Below are 15,612 nucleotides of genomic sequence, written 5' to 3' on the forward strand. Positions count from 1 at the left end.
CAAAAATTGAGATTTAAGATACTTGAAATTTAGAGGAGGGAGGGAGAAGTTAGGAAAACGTAATTTGCGGGTTTTTTTTATGTTTTTAATGGCACAGTTTAACAGAAATGAAACCTGTTTATATGTCCACAAGTCAAGCTCAGGCTCTTCTCAGACACGATAAACCTGTGAAACAGCTATTCAACTGCATGTGCAATTTCTTTATACTATGATTACTTGTTGAAATACAAATTCTTTTTTGAGGAGGGGAAGTTTGATGCTAGATGGTAGTGAATGTTTTTGAATAAGCAAGATTAATATGATACAAAGGGCAATTCCTACTTCATTCAGCATTTCAAGAAGTTCTAACTTAAATTTAACTTCTTTGCATTTTAAAAACGTAGCTGTTGCAAAATGTCACATTGCAGCACCTCTTCTTTCAAGTAATAACAAAATCTTAATAGTCGGAGCTGTGAGATTTGGGGTATTTTTTTGCTTTTCAGTTTATGAAATCTGAAGCATAGTATTGAGACTATGTTTCAAAACCTATTATTATCTTTCAGAACATGGAGAAACTTAATCCTGAAGGATAATTCTTAGTACTTGCTGTTTTACAAATCATAGAGCGTGTATAGAACATGTTTTTTTTCTCCACCAGTAACAAAACAATGAATTAAGTACATGCAATTAAATCTAATACCCACCTGGAGTATCGCATTCAGCTCTGGGGGCCCCCAACTTAAAGACGTGGACCTGTTGGAGTGGGTACAGAGGAGAGCCACGAAGATGATCTGAAGGCTGGAGCCGTCTCCTATGAAGACAGGCTGAGAGAGTTGCGGCTGTTCAGCCTGGAGAAGAAATGGGTCCAGGGAGATCTTACAACAGTCTTCCAGTAACTAAAAAGAGCCTACAAGAAAGCTGGAGAGGGACTTTTTACAAGGCATGTAGTGATACGACAAGGGGCAATGGCTTTAAACTGAAAGAGGGGAGATTTAGATTAGATATAAGGAAGGGATTTTCTACAATGAGAGTGATGAAACACTGGAGCAGGTTGCCCAGAGGAGTTGTGGATGCCTCATCCCTGGAGGTTTTCAAGGCCAGGTTGGATGAGGCTTTGAGCGTCCTCATCTAGTGGAAGGTGTCCCTGCCTGTGGCAGAGGGGTTGAAACTAAATAGAATCATAGAATGGTTAGGGCTGGAAGGGACCTTCAAGGTCATCTAGTCCAACCCCCCTGCAAGGAACAGGGATATCTCCAACTAGATCAGGTTGCTCAGAGCCTCGTCCAACCTGGCCTTGAACGTCTCCAGTGATGGAGCATCCACCACCTCTCTGGGCAACCTGTTCCAGTGCCCAGATGATTAAGATCCCTTCCAACCTAAATCATTCTGTGATTCTATGATTATTGAATCAGCATGTTTCTAGAATATTGACGTAAATGGCACATCTTCAATCAGTCCACTTTCAAAACGGTTCTTATCAATGAATATGTGTACTTACACATAAAAATTAATGCAAAACATCTTCATTTAAGCACGTTCACTCTGTGTATGTCCATCACCAGCACCTTCATCAGACCAGATCTTGAGTTTCTAGAAGATCTCCGGTTCACATTCTCATTTTTAAAGGACTTACTGTCTCCTGATGCAGTTCTCTTAAAGAAGGTTAAATAGGTAAAGATAGGTAAATAGATAAAGATTTAGATCTGGTGAGAAGGACCTTGGGGTCCTGATGGACAGGAAGCTGACTGTGAAGTGGCAATGCAGCTTTGCAGCAAAAAGGTCAGTGGTATGCTGGGCTTCATTAAGAAAAACATTGCCAGCATGTTGAGGGAGGCGATCCTTTCTCACTTCTCAACTGTTGAAGCTGGACATCTGTGTGAAGTTGTGGGTTCCCCTTTGCAGGAAAGATATGGACTTACTGGGTGAGTCCGGTGCAGGGTCGCAAAGATGATTAAGGGGCTGGAACATCTGACATCAGGAGAGGCTGCAAGAGCTTGGACTTCTTAGCCTAGAGAAAAGGAGGCTTATCTTGTCAATGTATATAAGATCCTCAAGGAGAATCTTATTAATGTATGTAAGTAACTGAGATACCTAGAAAATATAATACCTAGTAATATATCATACCTGTAATCTTATCAATGTACATAAATACCTAATGGGAGGGAGTAAAGGAAATAGAGCCAGACTTTTCTCAGTAGTGCCCACGGACAAGAGAAGAGGCAGAGGGCACAAATTAAAAACACACATGAAATTCCATCTGAACATCAGGAAATGCTTATTTTACTGTGCAGGTGAGGTGAGCACTGGCACAGGTTGCCTGAAGAGGTTGTGAACTCTTCATCCCTGGCGATATTCAAACCAACTGGACATGGTCCTAGATGACATGATCTAGATGCTTTGATCAGAGATGGTTAGACTAGATGATCTCGAAAGGTCTCTTACAAACGAAACCATTCTGTGAAATAATTCAGTGTTTCTGAAAGAAATTTTTTTATTATACGCAATAGATAGCACAAGAGGTATTTATGTCTTTATCGTGGGTAGAAGCTTATCATGGAAACCTTAATTCCGCATTTGGCGTCTTCCTTTTGTTATCAAGTAGGTAACCGATGTGCTTTCCGGCACGCTGAAAGACAGCCTCTTGCAAAAATGATTCAGGACCCTAGTTTACCTAAATAATCTTTTTTTTTTTTTTTTCTTGAGAGTACATTTTACACCCTTTTGTTTATTCGTTTTCATTCCATTTTCCTTCTGGGTTGTCCTAGGTCTTTATACCTAGCATCTTACAACTTGCTGTGAAATAAGTGAAATGCATAAAATTTTTCAGATGGCTGTTTTCCTTTAAGAAAAGTACAGCATCTAAAGCAGTTGTTATACCTTGATCTCACTTTTTTTATCCATCTTGATCGCATAATAAATTATGTGCAGTGAATTGTTCATCTTACTTGAGCTGTTGGAAGACATATTTGTATTACAGATATTCCATCTCACTTGGTATGTCTTTATAAGGTCTGAAAAAGTTCATGGCATTGAGACAACTATCATCATTTAAAAATGTCATTATGTCATAAGGCCTTTGAAAAAATAGGCCTATATGGATAATGTTTCTGTATTATATATAGTTTCTGTATTAGCTTCGCAGTGCGGTGGATCTACCTGTGTGATACTTGATCATGACTTAATGCTTTAGTTCACTAGCATTTTCTATAGCTTTTTCTTAAAAAACAAAACAAAACCGAATCAAAACACCTCAAAACGCAAAACAAACACAACCTGTGAAGAAAAATTTGTTTGGGGATGTTTTCATTCACAGAGTAAAATTGGACCAAATTTTAGATTCCTCGTTAGTCCTCTTTGAAGCTAAATTTGGAATGAAGTCCTTTAGCATGCGCGTATTTAATGATGTGTTTTACCTTTTTTCCCTTCCAAGCGTGTTGCTAACAACTTCCTTCTATAGCAATTATATTGGACATAGAGGTGGTTCCAAATTAAAATGTCAGATTCAGTTAGATGGAAGTCTGTGCTTGTATCTCTATCTGAATTTCCAGTTAGGTCTTTATTGTACGTTAGGGAGATCTCTCTGCCTACATTGGAGTGCTGGAGACTTGTTCTGAGAATTTTAATTCAATATAACTTTAATCGTAGCAGTCATATCCGTTTTTTTAGTATGAGCCCTGACAATTGAATGTTCTTAAATTAATGTGTCTAATTCTTCCTTTTTCCTCAACAATATGTCAAAGCTGTTGTCCCTTCTCGATGCATCTCAACCACTGTGGCATACTGCATTGCATTTTCTTCTCGCTGTTTACGAGAGTGCATGTGACTAATGATGTGTTTAACTGTATCTAAAATTCATTCCTCTTGATGCAGTTCTTACACTGTAAGTTCCTCTCTCTTTAGAGAGTCACGCTTTATTTTACTTTATATCATCCAGCATATTGGCGCTGTCTTACTTTCTCTTTGTGAGACACTGGTTTATTCTATTTTCTTAGAAGGAAATTCTGTGTTTTTCTTTTTGTTTGATCCTATCACGTCTTTCCCAAGTCTCTGGTATTAAGCTTGGTATCACAGAGATGAGTCTGTAAGTGGTTTGCCATCATGATACTAGATCTCAGTGTCTTGCTTGCTAGGTATTGGCTATGTAACGTCTTCCCAATAAGGTACTTTAGCAGCTCATCTGTGGAGAGTGCAGGCTTAGAATTAGACTTCTCTTATTTTTAGTATTTCCTCATCCTGTCTGTTGTGAGACTTGAGATCCAGTGTAGATAACTGTGAAACACATTGATATTTTAAAAGGAAAACTACAGAACCCTTTCTTATTTCTATAGGATCAAGGATAAGTGTCAGGCATTCACAACATAATTCTTTTTTCATCATGACACTGATCTATTGGTCTCTCTTCAACTCAGTTTTGTAAAAATGCATAAATTATCCTTATATCTGTACGGTTACCTACTGCCTGCATTTCCCCATTCTCTGTTGAACTTCCTCCAGACAAGGATTTCCCTTCTACTTGTCCTCCTTCTAGCAACTGCTAGGGTGACGGTGTGCACTTTGATTCCACAAGTACTGAATGCAAGGTGGGACAGTTTTCAAATGCCTGGCAAAGATGTAGTGATCCTAATGTGGAGATCAGTGGAAGTATTTTCTTCTTAAGGCAATCTCTTATCAGATCTGCTTGCTTTGAATGTAAGTAGATTGCTCAAATAGGACTTGCATATGTGGCATCCTCTAGCGTGGAAGCTTGGATGACTCATGGAGAGGAGAATCGCTCAGTTTCTTCTTTCTCCAGGGACATTCTCACCAAGCACACAATTTCTTCTGCTAGGTCTACCTAGACAAGGAGATGAAGTTCTCAGTCTGTTTTTGCAGAAAAATCTCACCATTTATGTGTACTGCAACTGAAATGCCAACTTAGCATTTATGCTTATGTCGTGGTTTTAGGGTCATCCAGCAACTAAAACTCACACAGTCTCTCCTTCTCCAGTAAAGTGGAGAGGAGAAAAATATAATAAAGGGACTGAGGGATGAGACAAGAACAGAGGGAGCACCCACCAACCATGGTCCTGGGCAAAACAGACTTGGCTTTCTTAAAAGCAAAACAATTTATTGATGGTTACTTTAAAGGACAAAGGGAAACAAAACCGGTTACGTGAGAGGATAAAAAGAAACAAAGCCAGATCTTAAAACCAACACCCCCGCCCCCAGTGGCGCAGGGAGCAGGGACTGGGGGAGTGCAGGTTAGTTCATTCCGTGCTGTTACCACTGCCTCTCTCTTAAAGGAGGAGGAGTCCTTACACCCTTTTCCCCTGCTCCAGTGGATCCCCTACCCACGAGGAAAAAATCCACAAACTTCTCCAATGTGAGTCCAGCCCACAGGAAGCAATCCTTCCCCACAGATTGCCCCAGTGTGGGCTTTACCAGAGTCTTGGATACTTAGGGAGCTGTAGCCACTCGCTCCGGCGTGGGTCGTCTCGCAGACTCCAGATGCCTCTCTGCCTTGTCGTGCATCTCAACACGACCATCCTCAGGCTCAGGCATCTTCTCCCCACGGGCTGCGAGTGGGTCTCTGCTCCACCGAGGCCGTCCTGGTTGCAGGGGGGCAGCCTGCTATCTCACCATCAGCCGCAGGGGAAACTCGGCTCCGGCACACCTCTTCCCGCTCCATCCTCACTGACCTGCTGTCGATGCAGCTGTTTCTCTCAGATCTCAGTCCTCTCCGGGTGAACTCAGCCCAGTGGGCACCCCGGGAGTGGGGTGCCCCTGAGTTCCCCAGCTGGCTCCGCCACCGCCATTCTCTGTGGGCGGTGCCGGCCCGACGCAGGCAGCTGCCCGGCCGGGAGCCAGGGAGCAGGGGCAGTGCCCTCCTCCCTTCTCTGCTCGATCCTGGGCAAAGCACCTTTTCCGGTCCCTTTGTCCTGACTTAAATAGGGCAATTTGCAGAGGCGCTGATTGGCTCAAGCCTGAGGGGGATGGCAGTCTGATCTGGTGGCCAGAACCAGGTCTGACCCGGTTCCAAAACCAGGGAGGTCACAGGGAGCAAAACCCCTCTCCTGCCACCAGAACCCCCCACCTCCTCCACATCAAACCATGACAGCTTAACTTGACTTAGTCTGAGAACATCCTTAAAGAAAGAAAATATTATTTCAATGCACCATCTGACAGGAGATCACCGCCTTGTCTTTTCCCAGTTGTCAGACTGCAAGTTCTTTGTTCTAAATAGAACGTACTAACCAGTAAGCAGTGCTGCTGCTCAGTAGAATCTGAACATATTCTGTGTTTCTGCCGGGATCAGTGTTTGAATGAAGACAATCTGTTTAATGTTCACTTCCCTATGAGTGGCTGTCACATCAGTGAGACGGATCCAAGCTTGACTGTGAATTTCTCTGTGCTGTCTTGTATCTCGACAAGATTTTCCTGGGAACTCCTTCCCAAGGGGGACTAAATAGTGTCTCAGTGTCTTTTTCAAATTTGTTCTTTGGTAGTTGATACTTCGCTTCACAATAACAAAATTACTTTGTCCCTTGACTTTATATGTGCCTTGTCTTTTTACCTGCATGGGACCAAGACTTTCACAAAATCTTTGATTGTTCTCCTTGAGAAATCTTAACTTTAGCAGAGAGAGAGATACGTTGCAGTTTTGTTCCTTTGGTGTTGAGACCAGCAGAGTGGACTGTGCTGCATCGATCAGAGCAGATATTGTTTGCCGTACAAACCAGTTTGTATGACTTTGGCAAGTCTGCTGAAGTACTTCATTGTGTTTGATGTTCTAAAGCAAATGTATAAAAGGACTTTTCCTTTAGATGTTTTTAGTGTGGACATGTATAGCTAATGCATTTTTCAGTTTCTCTTCCTGAAGGTATCTTTTGGGCTATTTTTGAAGTTTCACTCTGAATCAATAAGCACTAAAAGAAAAGGTAGTTACCTAGAGTGGCGTTTCTCAAATTGTTCTGTGCGTTGCCCTTCTTGCCATTTCTTGAAACACTTAGAGGAAATTGAGGTGCCAGAAACTCAATGCTGAGGATTTAAAGGACAGTTTGTAGGGATGGGAGAGCAGCATTCATATATACCTGACAGGTATTCTGAAAGCAAAAAGTCCGCAGGCACAGGTACTTGAAATGCGCAAGCACTTAGGAATCTATAGCTAGATAGTACTTTTCAAAGGTCTGTTATTACTAACTTTTTTTTCAATTGGCTTATACAGTAGTGAATGAAGAACTAGAAGCCTTCTGGGAAGGCCTGTTTTTTAAAAAAATTGATTTCTTTGTAAAGTGTGCCTTTTCTTTCACAAAGGAAAAATAATATTGCCAGTTTAGTGTCCCATATAAAACAGAAAGGGAAACAGTCACAGAAACAGTACAAATGACTGTGAATATGTATTGTTGCAGTTAAATATGGGTAACTTGTTTTGTTCCTACAGGCAGCTCATATTTTATAAATGTTCTTGAGGGAAAAATAATTTCTAGCCCATCATTTAGATGTATTTTTAAAATTCTCTGATGGTTTTGTCCTTTGATTAATAACAATTGAGAAGTATGTAAAAAATCTTAGTACTCGGCTAAATGCGTAACTTAAGTGTGAGCTCTTGGAACAGTGACTTCAGCAGGGCCATTCCCAATGATATGTGCTGCAAGTTGAATTGTATATAATTTTGCTGGTTTAGCCAAAATTCTCTAAATATGCTTGTCTTCTAGCAACACATTATTTTATCATTAATTCAGAATTCTTTTTAATGCAGCAACTCCTAAATATTTTAGAGGAACCCATTTTATTAATACTTGTGTGATAGCACAGTTTGTACTAATATATTCAGCAATTCCTCTGTTTTACCTTAAAGCCAAACTAGCAAATAGCAGCACATTTAAACACAGTAGGAAGCATCCCTGCTCTCCCAACCCACATCAGAAAGGCAAAAAATTGAATGTATACGCATGACCTTTAAAGAGGAAGGTTATATGAAGGCAAGGAAAAGTTCTCGTCTTCTGGTCTGTAACTGCCGGTTTTGCATAACATCAAACGTGTTTACTGTGTGTACTGAGCATTTAACCAAGACAAGCAATAATGTTTACTATTTTTGTTATTCCAGATACTATATATCAAAAGGTGCTATTGTTGATCAGCTTGGAGGAGATCTAAATTCTACCCCACTGCACTGGGCAACAAGGTGGGAAAAAGTCTCCTAGAATTTTCTTTTTCTGTTTTTTCTTAACTTGGAATCTGCTACCATTTGATTTATGAAATTGCTGTATTTTATGGTAATACTTTGCCCAAGAATTAATTCAGTCATTGATAACTGGGCATGCTGTGAATGTGGTAGGTTTGAGCTACAGGAACTTTCACCATATAGTTCAGTTTTTGTCTTCTCTCTTACTGATGTAGAGGAAGATGATTGCTATGACAGAAAAAAAGACTCAAGTAAAATTAGAGTCTATAGTCACTTTGGTTTACTCTTACTTTGGAGATCTTATTTTTTTCAGTCTTCCAAAGTTTAGCAACAGCTGTGCATATGGGGCTTGGGATGATTTTGTGTGACATTGTCCTTGCAGTATTCTATTACGTGTGTGGATTTTTTTTTTTTAAGATCCACTTAATATCAGATTTATGATGTAGAAGATGGTCTGAGAATGATGAATGGCTGAGAAAATTAAAGACAGCCTTTGAGTAGTAGCTACTTCTTCAGACAACTGCCTAGAAATAGGCAGAAAAGAAACACTGTCCATATTAATATTTTTTGACTGTAGACTGCAAAAGGAGACTTAAAAAATTAGCTTTTAGAACATTTAATGTACCAAAATAATTTAATTACTAAAGATGAGGACTTGCTTGTTAGCCTCCGTTAAAGATTTTAGCTTATATATTTCTTTTTGCTACATACAGATCGCACTCTGTGTTCTGTGTTAATAGCACAAAAGCTTGAGTAAATTTCCTGATGTTTATGGTTGTAATTTCTTGTTCTGTGAAGCATTGTCCAAAACCGCTTTTGACAGATTGAAATGGTCTTTTTGCTCATGTCAGAAACTGTGCTGACCAGGCACCGTATCAGCAAGAAGGATATGCCTGTGCTCATTATGCCAAAAAGATGATTACGTTTTTAATGCAATGTGGAGGAAGTATGAGGCCTTCAGTTTTCTTTTTCTTCCTATTTTTATTTCACTGCTGTTTTTAATAGTAGAAAGATAAACCATATGCCCCACAAAAAGTGAGAATATATAGCCAGTTTGACATCTGTTAATACAGCAGGTTTCATATGTGGATTGGAAGAAGTCATAGTAGACTACATTTCTAAACTAGTATCTTTGTTTTTTTGTTGACTGGCGTTTTGCTATACAACACACTTAAGCCAATTGCATGCATTGGCTGCATAGAATTTGCTCACGTGAATGATTTTGGGTCCTCAGTTGCAGAATTAGATTGTGACAATTGTTGTTTTCAAAATACGAGTCAAAATGCAGAAGCTCTGGTAGTGTAATTAACTGCTAGACATATTTGTTGTATTCAAATATTCAAATTTTAATAGGTTTTTTGTATATAGTTACTCAGTTGTTTATTTTTTGTGTTTTGTTACATTTAGACAGGGTCACTTATCCATGGTTGTACAGCTGATGAAATATGGGGCAGATCCGTCGCTAATTGATGGAGAAGGATGTAGCTGTATTCATTTGGCTGCCCAGTTTGGACATACTTCGATTGTTGCTTACCTGATAGCAAAGGGACAGGTAAATTTTAAGTAATATCATATTTAAATGGATTCTGCTCAAGATCAGAATAGGGAAACAATTGAAACCTATACCTGTCATTCAGGAAGTGCAAAATATTTGCCTGACTAAACATAAAGATAATTCAGTGTCTTTATTGTAGACTACAGTATTGATGTGCCACCTGCTAACTTAATTTTCTCTAGCAGTGGTCTAAGTACCTTGGTTTTAATTCATACCTCTCTAGTGTAGTGTGTGGAAATACTAGCGTTTGTTCTTTTTACCATTCTTTATTTCTAATAAATTTAATCTTTAAATGTTAACAGTGACAATGATAGCAAATATTTTAGAATTCTTCACGGAATCATCAGTTTATACATGGGTAAAGAATCTAATGGCAAACAGTTGTCATAAGTCATCTCTTATTTACACCTAAGTCCACAAGATTTATTTATTGCTGTTACTAATTGCATGCATGTGTAAATGAAAAAACCCAAAAACCTCCTTGCTAGCTTCTTATATTACTGCTAGATCTGTAAAGTGTTTATATTGCATCCGTATTCATTAGTGTTCTCATTGTCTCCCATCCTTCTTGTGTATGCTCAAAACCACGTTCTTTTTGCTACTCACCCTACCTTATAATTTGTAGATTTACTCACCCACAGATATGTGCCTGAAGCAGAAACTTGATTTACTTTGGAAACCGTATAGAAAGGTCGAAGCGCTCCTCTCTTTTTACAGTCTTGCTAATGCTGTTTGCACGTCTGTATTCCGCTTATCCTTTCAAATAGCAAGTGAGATACAATCCAATGAGTCAGGTAGAATATGACTATGAAATCAGTGGGTTTAGTCTATGTAAAAGAAGTAATAAATTTGCTGCAGAAAGTGATTTGTTCCTATACATGTAAAAAAAAATAAACTATTGCTCCATGCAGTATTCAGTTTGTATCTGAGAACTGTTTGGTAAAACAGTATTTAGCATATTATAGAGAGTAAGCTAGGAACAAGAAGGGGCTGATCGTATATAATCACTCTTTTGTAAGAGATAATGATTGGAGAGAAATGCTTTTTCATCAAGAGCAAGTTTTGTATTTTGTTCACAAATTATGTATAATTGTATGTGGGTTTTATCTTACCAGAAAAATCTTGCAGATGTTATACATGTGCAAACTTGTTTAAAGCATAGCATTAATGAAGTGTAAATGGCCTTTAAAATGTTCTGCTGTGATAAATCTCCCTGTAAATGTTTGTTTGTCCTCATGTTTATATACAGACTTGTCCTAATTATCTGAGCATATAATACTTCAGTCTAAAAGAAGCTGAGTGCATTTACATGTGTACGTACATAAACACACAAAACTTACTTCAGAATTTAGAACTTATTATCTTAGAAACAACTGTCCTTATCAGTAGCTTTTAAAAAGATGATTCTAATTAAATCCCCCTAATGTTATCAAGTATGATTTTGGTACCTTTTCCGTGGCATAAGTTTGAATTAATTTTAACAGTAATTTTTGGAAGTGTTTCAAAAAGTTCAATTTTAAAATTATGCATGGTTTGGATGTTTAAAATATAGTAATATCAATAGCGTTGTAATAACAATCCTGAAACTCTCAATTCTTTAGCTATACTACATACAACTACAGAAACTACGGGAAATTGTTTTACTTTTTATTCTCTTTTAATAAGTACATATGAGGTCATTAATCTGCCTGCTGCGGCCCCCCTCCCCGTCTTTGTGATGCCTTGATTTGTGTTTGGAAACTTGAACTGCTTTAACTTGTGTGGCCTTACCCTGTCTACTACTTGCACCTTTTTTTTACCTTTTGTCTTTACAGGGATCAGGTTCTCTTACATCCAAAGAGTAGGCTTGCCCTTGTTCTGAACCTAATTGTAGAATCTGTATGGTAAATGACAACTAAATAAACCTTAAAATAAAGACCAGTGTAGGCTGTTGTGCTTTGTGAGTTCTGATCCCGATGCCTTTGTGGGCCTGCATGATCAGAGGAGAGCCAGCTTTCGTAACTGTGTAGAGAACTGACAGGTGGAATAAGAAGTTGCTCTGAATTGCTTCTTGCCCCTTTCTGAGACAGAGCTGGAACCCAACTTCCATGTTGCCGCTTCAGTCTCTTCCTGGCTGCAGCAGCCAATGGTAAAATTTCCGATCTGAGGCTCGAGTCCAGTCTTGTAGCTTCTGACATTAGTGTGGAAGAACTCTTGGTCAAATGCCCTCTGGTATTGGTTGGAAGTGAACTCACTTTCATGCCAGCAAGTACTATCCAGCCAAGAGGCAGCAGTGGCTGGTAACTGTTTCTTTATATTTAGTCATGTCTGTTACTGAATTTTGAGAGACTAGTACCTGGCTGTATCGTAATTTGCTCATGTTGTTTGCATCGGTAGGTTGCCTGGGTCAAAATCAAGCCTGGGGCAAGTACACAATAGAAATATGATCGGATAGCAAGTAACAGAATCTGTAGCATGGTTCAAGTTTAGGTAAGATACTTATTTAAAAAAAAAAATGCAAGAAAGAAAAGCTGAAAAGAGCTTGAAGGCCCTTTAAAGTGTTCAAAATCGATGCTCGTACTACTTGACTGCTTGAGATTGTGCTTATGCTACTTAAAATGCCAAAGGCATATTAGGGCCTAGCATAGCAAACATGTCACCCCGAAATAACTTACGACGTGGATATGGTATGTTGGATGGTTGAATAATGTGTTCTCATCTGGTGGCAGGTATGAAATAATTTACCTCAGTCACAGATGAGTGACTATAAAGTCACTGATAGGGTAAAATCATGCGTGAAATATTCTGGAGCTAAAATTACAGTTTAACTATTTCATACTCATAGTTTAACTGTCACTTATTCATTGAGTATGTATTGGTTTAGTCTCAGAGTTGCAATGTTGTGTGTTAACTGCTCTCCTGAGCTACACAGGGCCACCTCCTGAGCTATGGCTTAGGAGTAGTTGGTGTCTAGGTTGGGAGATGCCAGTGTGGTACCAGCAGCCTTGGCTACTTTGGTGCTGCTGTCTGTGAGCAGTGCTCCTGAGCACTGTTACCTCTGTTGGCACTGAGGATTGTTCTCTCGGCTGGGCTCAGGCCAGTGTAAGACATTGAACCAAGTTGTTCCCTGGACCCAACCTACAGTACGTTACTTACAGAACTGTAAGTCCGGTTGTGATTCTTTCTTGTGATTGTCAAAACTGACTCTGCATGTGATGGACTAGAGTATTCAGAACAGAGCTTTAGTTGTTTGAAGGAACAAGGTAGGTTCAGTTTTGTGTGTTACCTTGCTTGATGAACTGCCTGTCGGTCTCCACTTGGTTCATTCCACAAGAATCCTATAAAATCTCTGCTTCTAGTGAATAACTAGCACGTCTTTCCTGAATTGGGAAATGTTTTCAGCCTGATGTCTGCCTTCCTGATAAATCTTATTCACTATATGCTTTTAAATATGTCGTCTTTTTAGAAGCCTGTTTCCCTGGAAACATGGACAGTCCATGTGAAAAAGATCTTTCCCTTATAGTGAATAGGATTCCAAAAAAGGCATGATGGGTCTTTCTATGAAGGTCTTTATTTTGTGAAATAACCAGTAATGGTTCTAAAGAGGATCAAATTCCTGGTCCCTTTTTGTGCAATTTAATGCAGTGGAATTTCTTGATATTTTTTGTGCTTTTGTAAAGGCCATATTGTATCACAGTACATTGCTTGTTAAATGTCCTGGTAAGCCTAAATGCTGCTCTGATCACTGGCCGCTCTTCAGAATCCTACCTTGTTAGCTATATTGCTTTCAGAAAGTGATGTTAAGCAGCAGAATAGTTGCTACAGCTCTTTCCATGCAGGAGACTTTCTCCTCTATATTTTTGCCTCTCCAAAAGCTTCTTGTGAAATCTTGTATTAGGGTTGTAGGATTAAGTCTGGTTATCTTTGCAAATGCAAAGTTGTTCTCTTTCAGAATCAGAGATGTTCTATTTCAGAATCAAGTTGTAGTCCACAGAGTTCACGCTTGAAATACAGAGGGCAGCAATATGTGCAATTTTTGATCATTGCATCACTTACCGTGGAAATCTTTGGTTCTTGCAGTTCTCGTGCTGTGACACCTGACAGCATAGGTACACCCCTCTGAGCATTATCAGATTGACCCGTCACTGAGAGTTAGACAAGAAATTAATGCTAAAATGCCAGTTGGTGTGCACCAGAACAGAAGAACAGTCTCCTCATATGTACCTGCTGCTGAAGGTTTGCTTTTTTGCCTCAGCCCTTCAGTAAAAAGCAGCAACAAAGCCTCCTTTCCAAAACGTCCTGCTTGTTGTGTGGTTAAGGCAATGTTCTGGCAAAATAAGAAAGAATTTTTGATGACAAGTTTGTTAGAGCATGCATCTACTATCCACAACTTCGTCGTCTTTGTTACATCTGTACAACAGAATGCAAGTCAATTTTAGTTGCTTTGCCTCTTGTTAAAGTACCTGTGAAAAAGAATCTGCCTCAGCCCACGCTGTAGCTTAATATGAGTAATAACTGTAGCCTACCTAGGTAATTTATGTGCAGGGAATACTCTGGAGCTCATGACTCTTTTTTTCTTTTAGCTGAGTGTCACCTAGCTTGCAAAGTGTAGTTTTGATTTGTCAGGTGGAATCACTGAAGGAGTTGTTCTACTTATGTCCAGGCAATCAGCTCCCTGCTGTCACGAAGAATTGCTCTTCTATATGAAATCTAAAGATGAAAAAGTGATTGTTCATGTTACAGTAATTTGTACAATCTCCAAAATATGTTGTTCACACAGTGTGACCTGTGAATCAATCGTGCTTCTCAAGGATGAATGAACTTGAGGTTCTGATTTCCTTCAGGATCTCAACAACAGGAGGTTCAAGGGAGTGCCAACAGTTGTACAGTCTGCTAGGCTCAAAAAGATCTTACCTATACAAGTACTGTGGGCAAAGAGACTTGGATGCCAGTCTCAATGCATGTAACTCTTTTTTGAACAAACAATACAATCTACAAGTAATGATTCTCTTTCCTTTCCATTACCTGTTTTTTAAATTTCTGGTTTATTTTTTTCAAGTAAGCAACAGAGTAAAAACTCAGAAATGTAAAGTTATCTACAGGATAGGGATGTTTTAAAACCAGTCGTTTGGAAGAACTAAATTGAATTTTCTGGAAAGCTTCTGCCTGGGTCAGGCTAGTAGCACCATGAGCAGGGATCCCAGAGTGATGGGCATTTGGCAGACCACTGGAGCAGACAAGAAGGTTCTGAGAGTGATAGAAAGCAACATCATCCACTTTCTAGGTTTCTGTGGCAAAAGACTTTACTTGAAATGCTTTCAACCTAATTTTCCTAGTAAGGACTGGGGGGGAGTAGCATTGGAAACATTGACTTAGCTCTGCTGCCTGTAAGGAAAACTGTTTGGGTCTTGCATTAAGTTGGCTTAGAGTAATTTTGTTAGTGATGGTCTGTGGAACTCTTCCAAATGTGCTTGACAGTCTAATCTACCACAGTGTATTTAGGAATTACCAACTTCCATGTTAGTGAGGCAGGGAACTATAACATGAAAAAATACTGTAGGTATTAGATCCTTTTTGATAGATCTAAGAGAATTGTCTGGGTGGTGCTGTTTTGTCCTTCTGTGGTTATGTTCTGTTAAATGTAATAATGATGGTTTTTTAATTTAGTTTTAGCCATCAGTTTGGCCACCGCTTGATTATAGATCAGTTTTATTTCTGGATAGGTTATTTTTATTAATGACGTTTGTTCAAACTTAAATTTTCTGGCATCCATTAACTTGATATTCAGATATGTAAATACCTTTGGAACTGAGTGAATTAAGGAAAATTGCTTTGCAAGTGGGAAAATAGATGCAGTTAGCATTCAGTAGGATGTAGGATTCAGGCCATGGTATTTATGTTACTTTATCAAGTATTTTATTAAATATTGGTACAT

At 39.1% G+C, this 15,612-nt stretch overlaps 1 protein-coding gene across 1 annotated transcript in view; it reads left to right on the forward strand.

Annotated features, from left to right (window-relative positions):
* The window catches only part of ZDHHC17 (zDHHC palmitoyltransferase 17), an 82,058-nt gene that overhangs the window by 31,649 nt on the left and 34,797 nt on the right, over positions 1-15,612 (forward strand). Inside the window, 2 exon segments of the mRNA XM_086610890.1 lie at positions 8,066-8,143; positions 9,551-9,695. Coding sequence (XP_086467016.1) covers positions 8,066-8,143; positions 9,551-9,695 — 223 coding nt within the window.

Source organism: Tauraco erythrolophus, chromosome 4 (assembly GCF_009769465.1).
Source record: "Tauraco erythrolophus isolate bTauEry1 chromosome 4, bTauEry1.pri, whole genome shotgun sequence".
NCBI lineage: Eukaryota > Metazoa > Chordata > Aves > Musophagiformes > Musophagidae > Tauraco > Tauraco erythrolophus.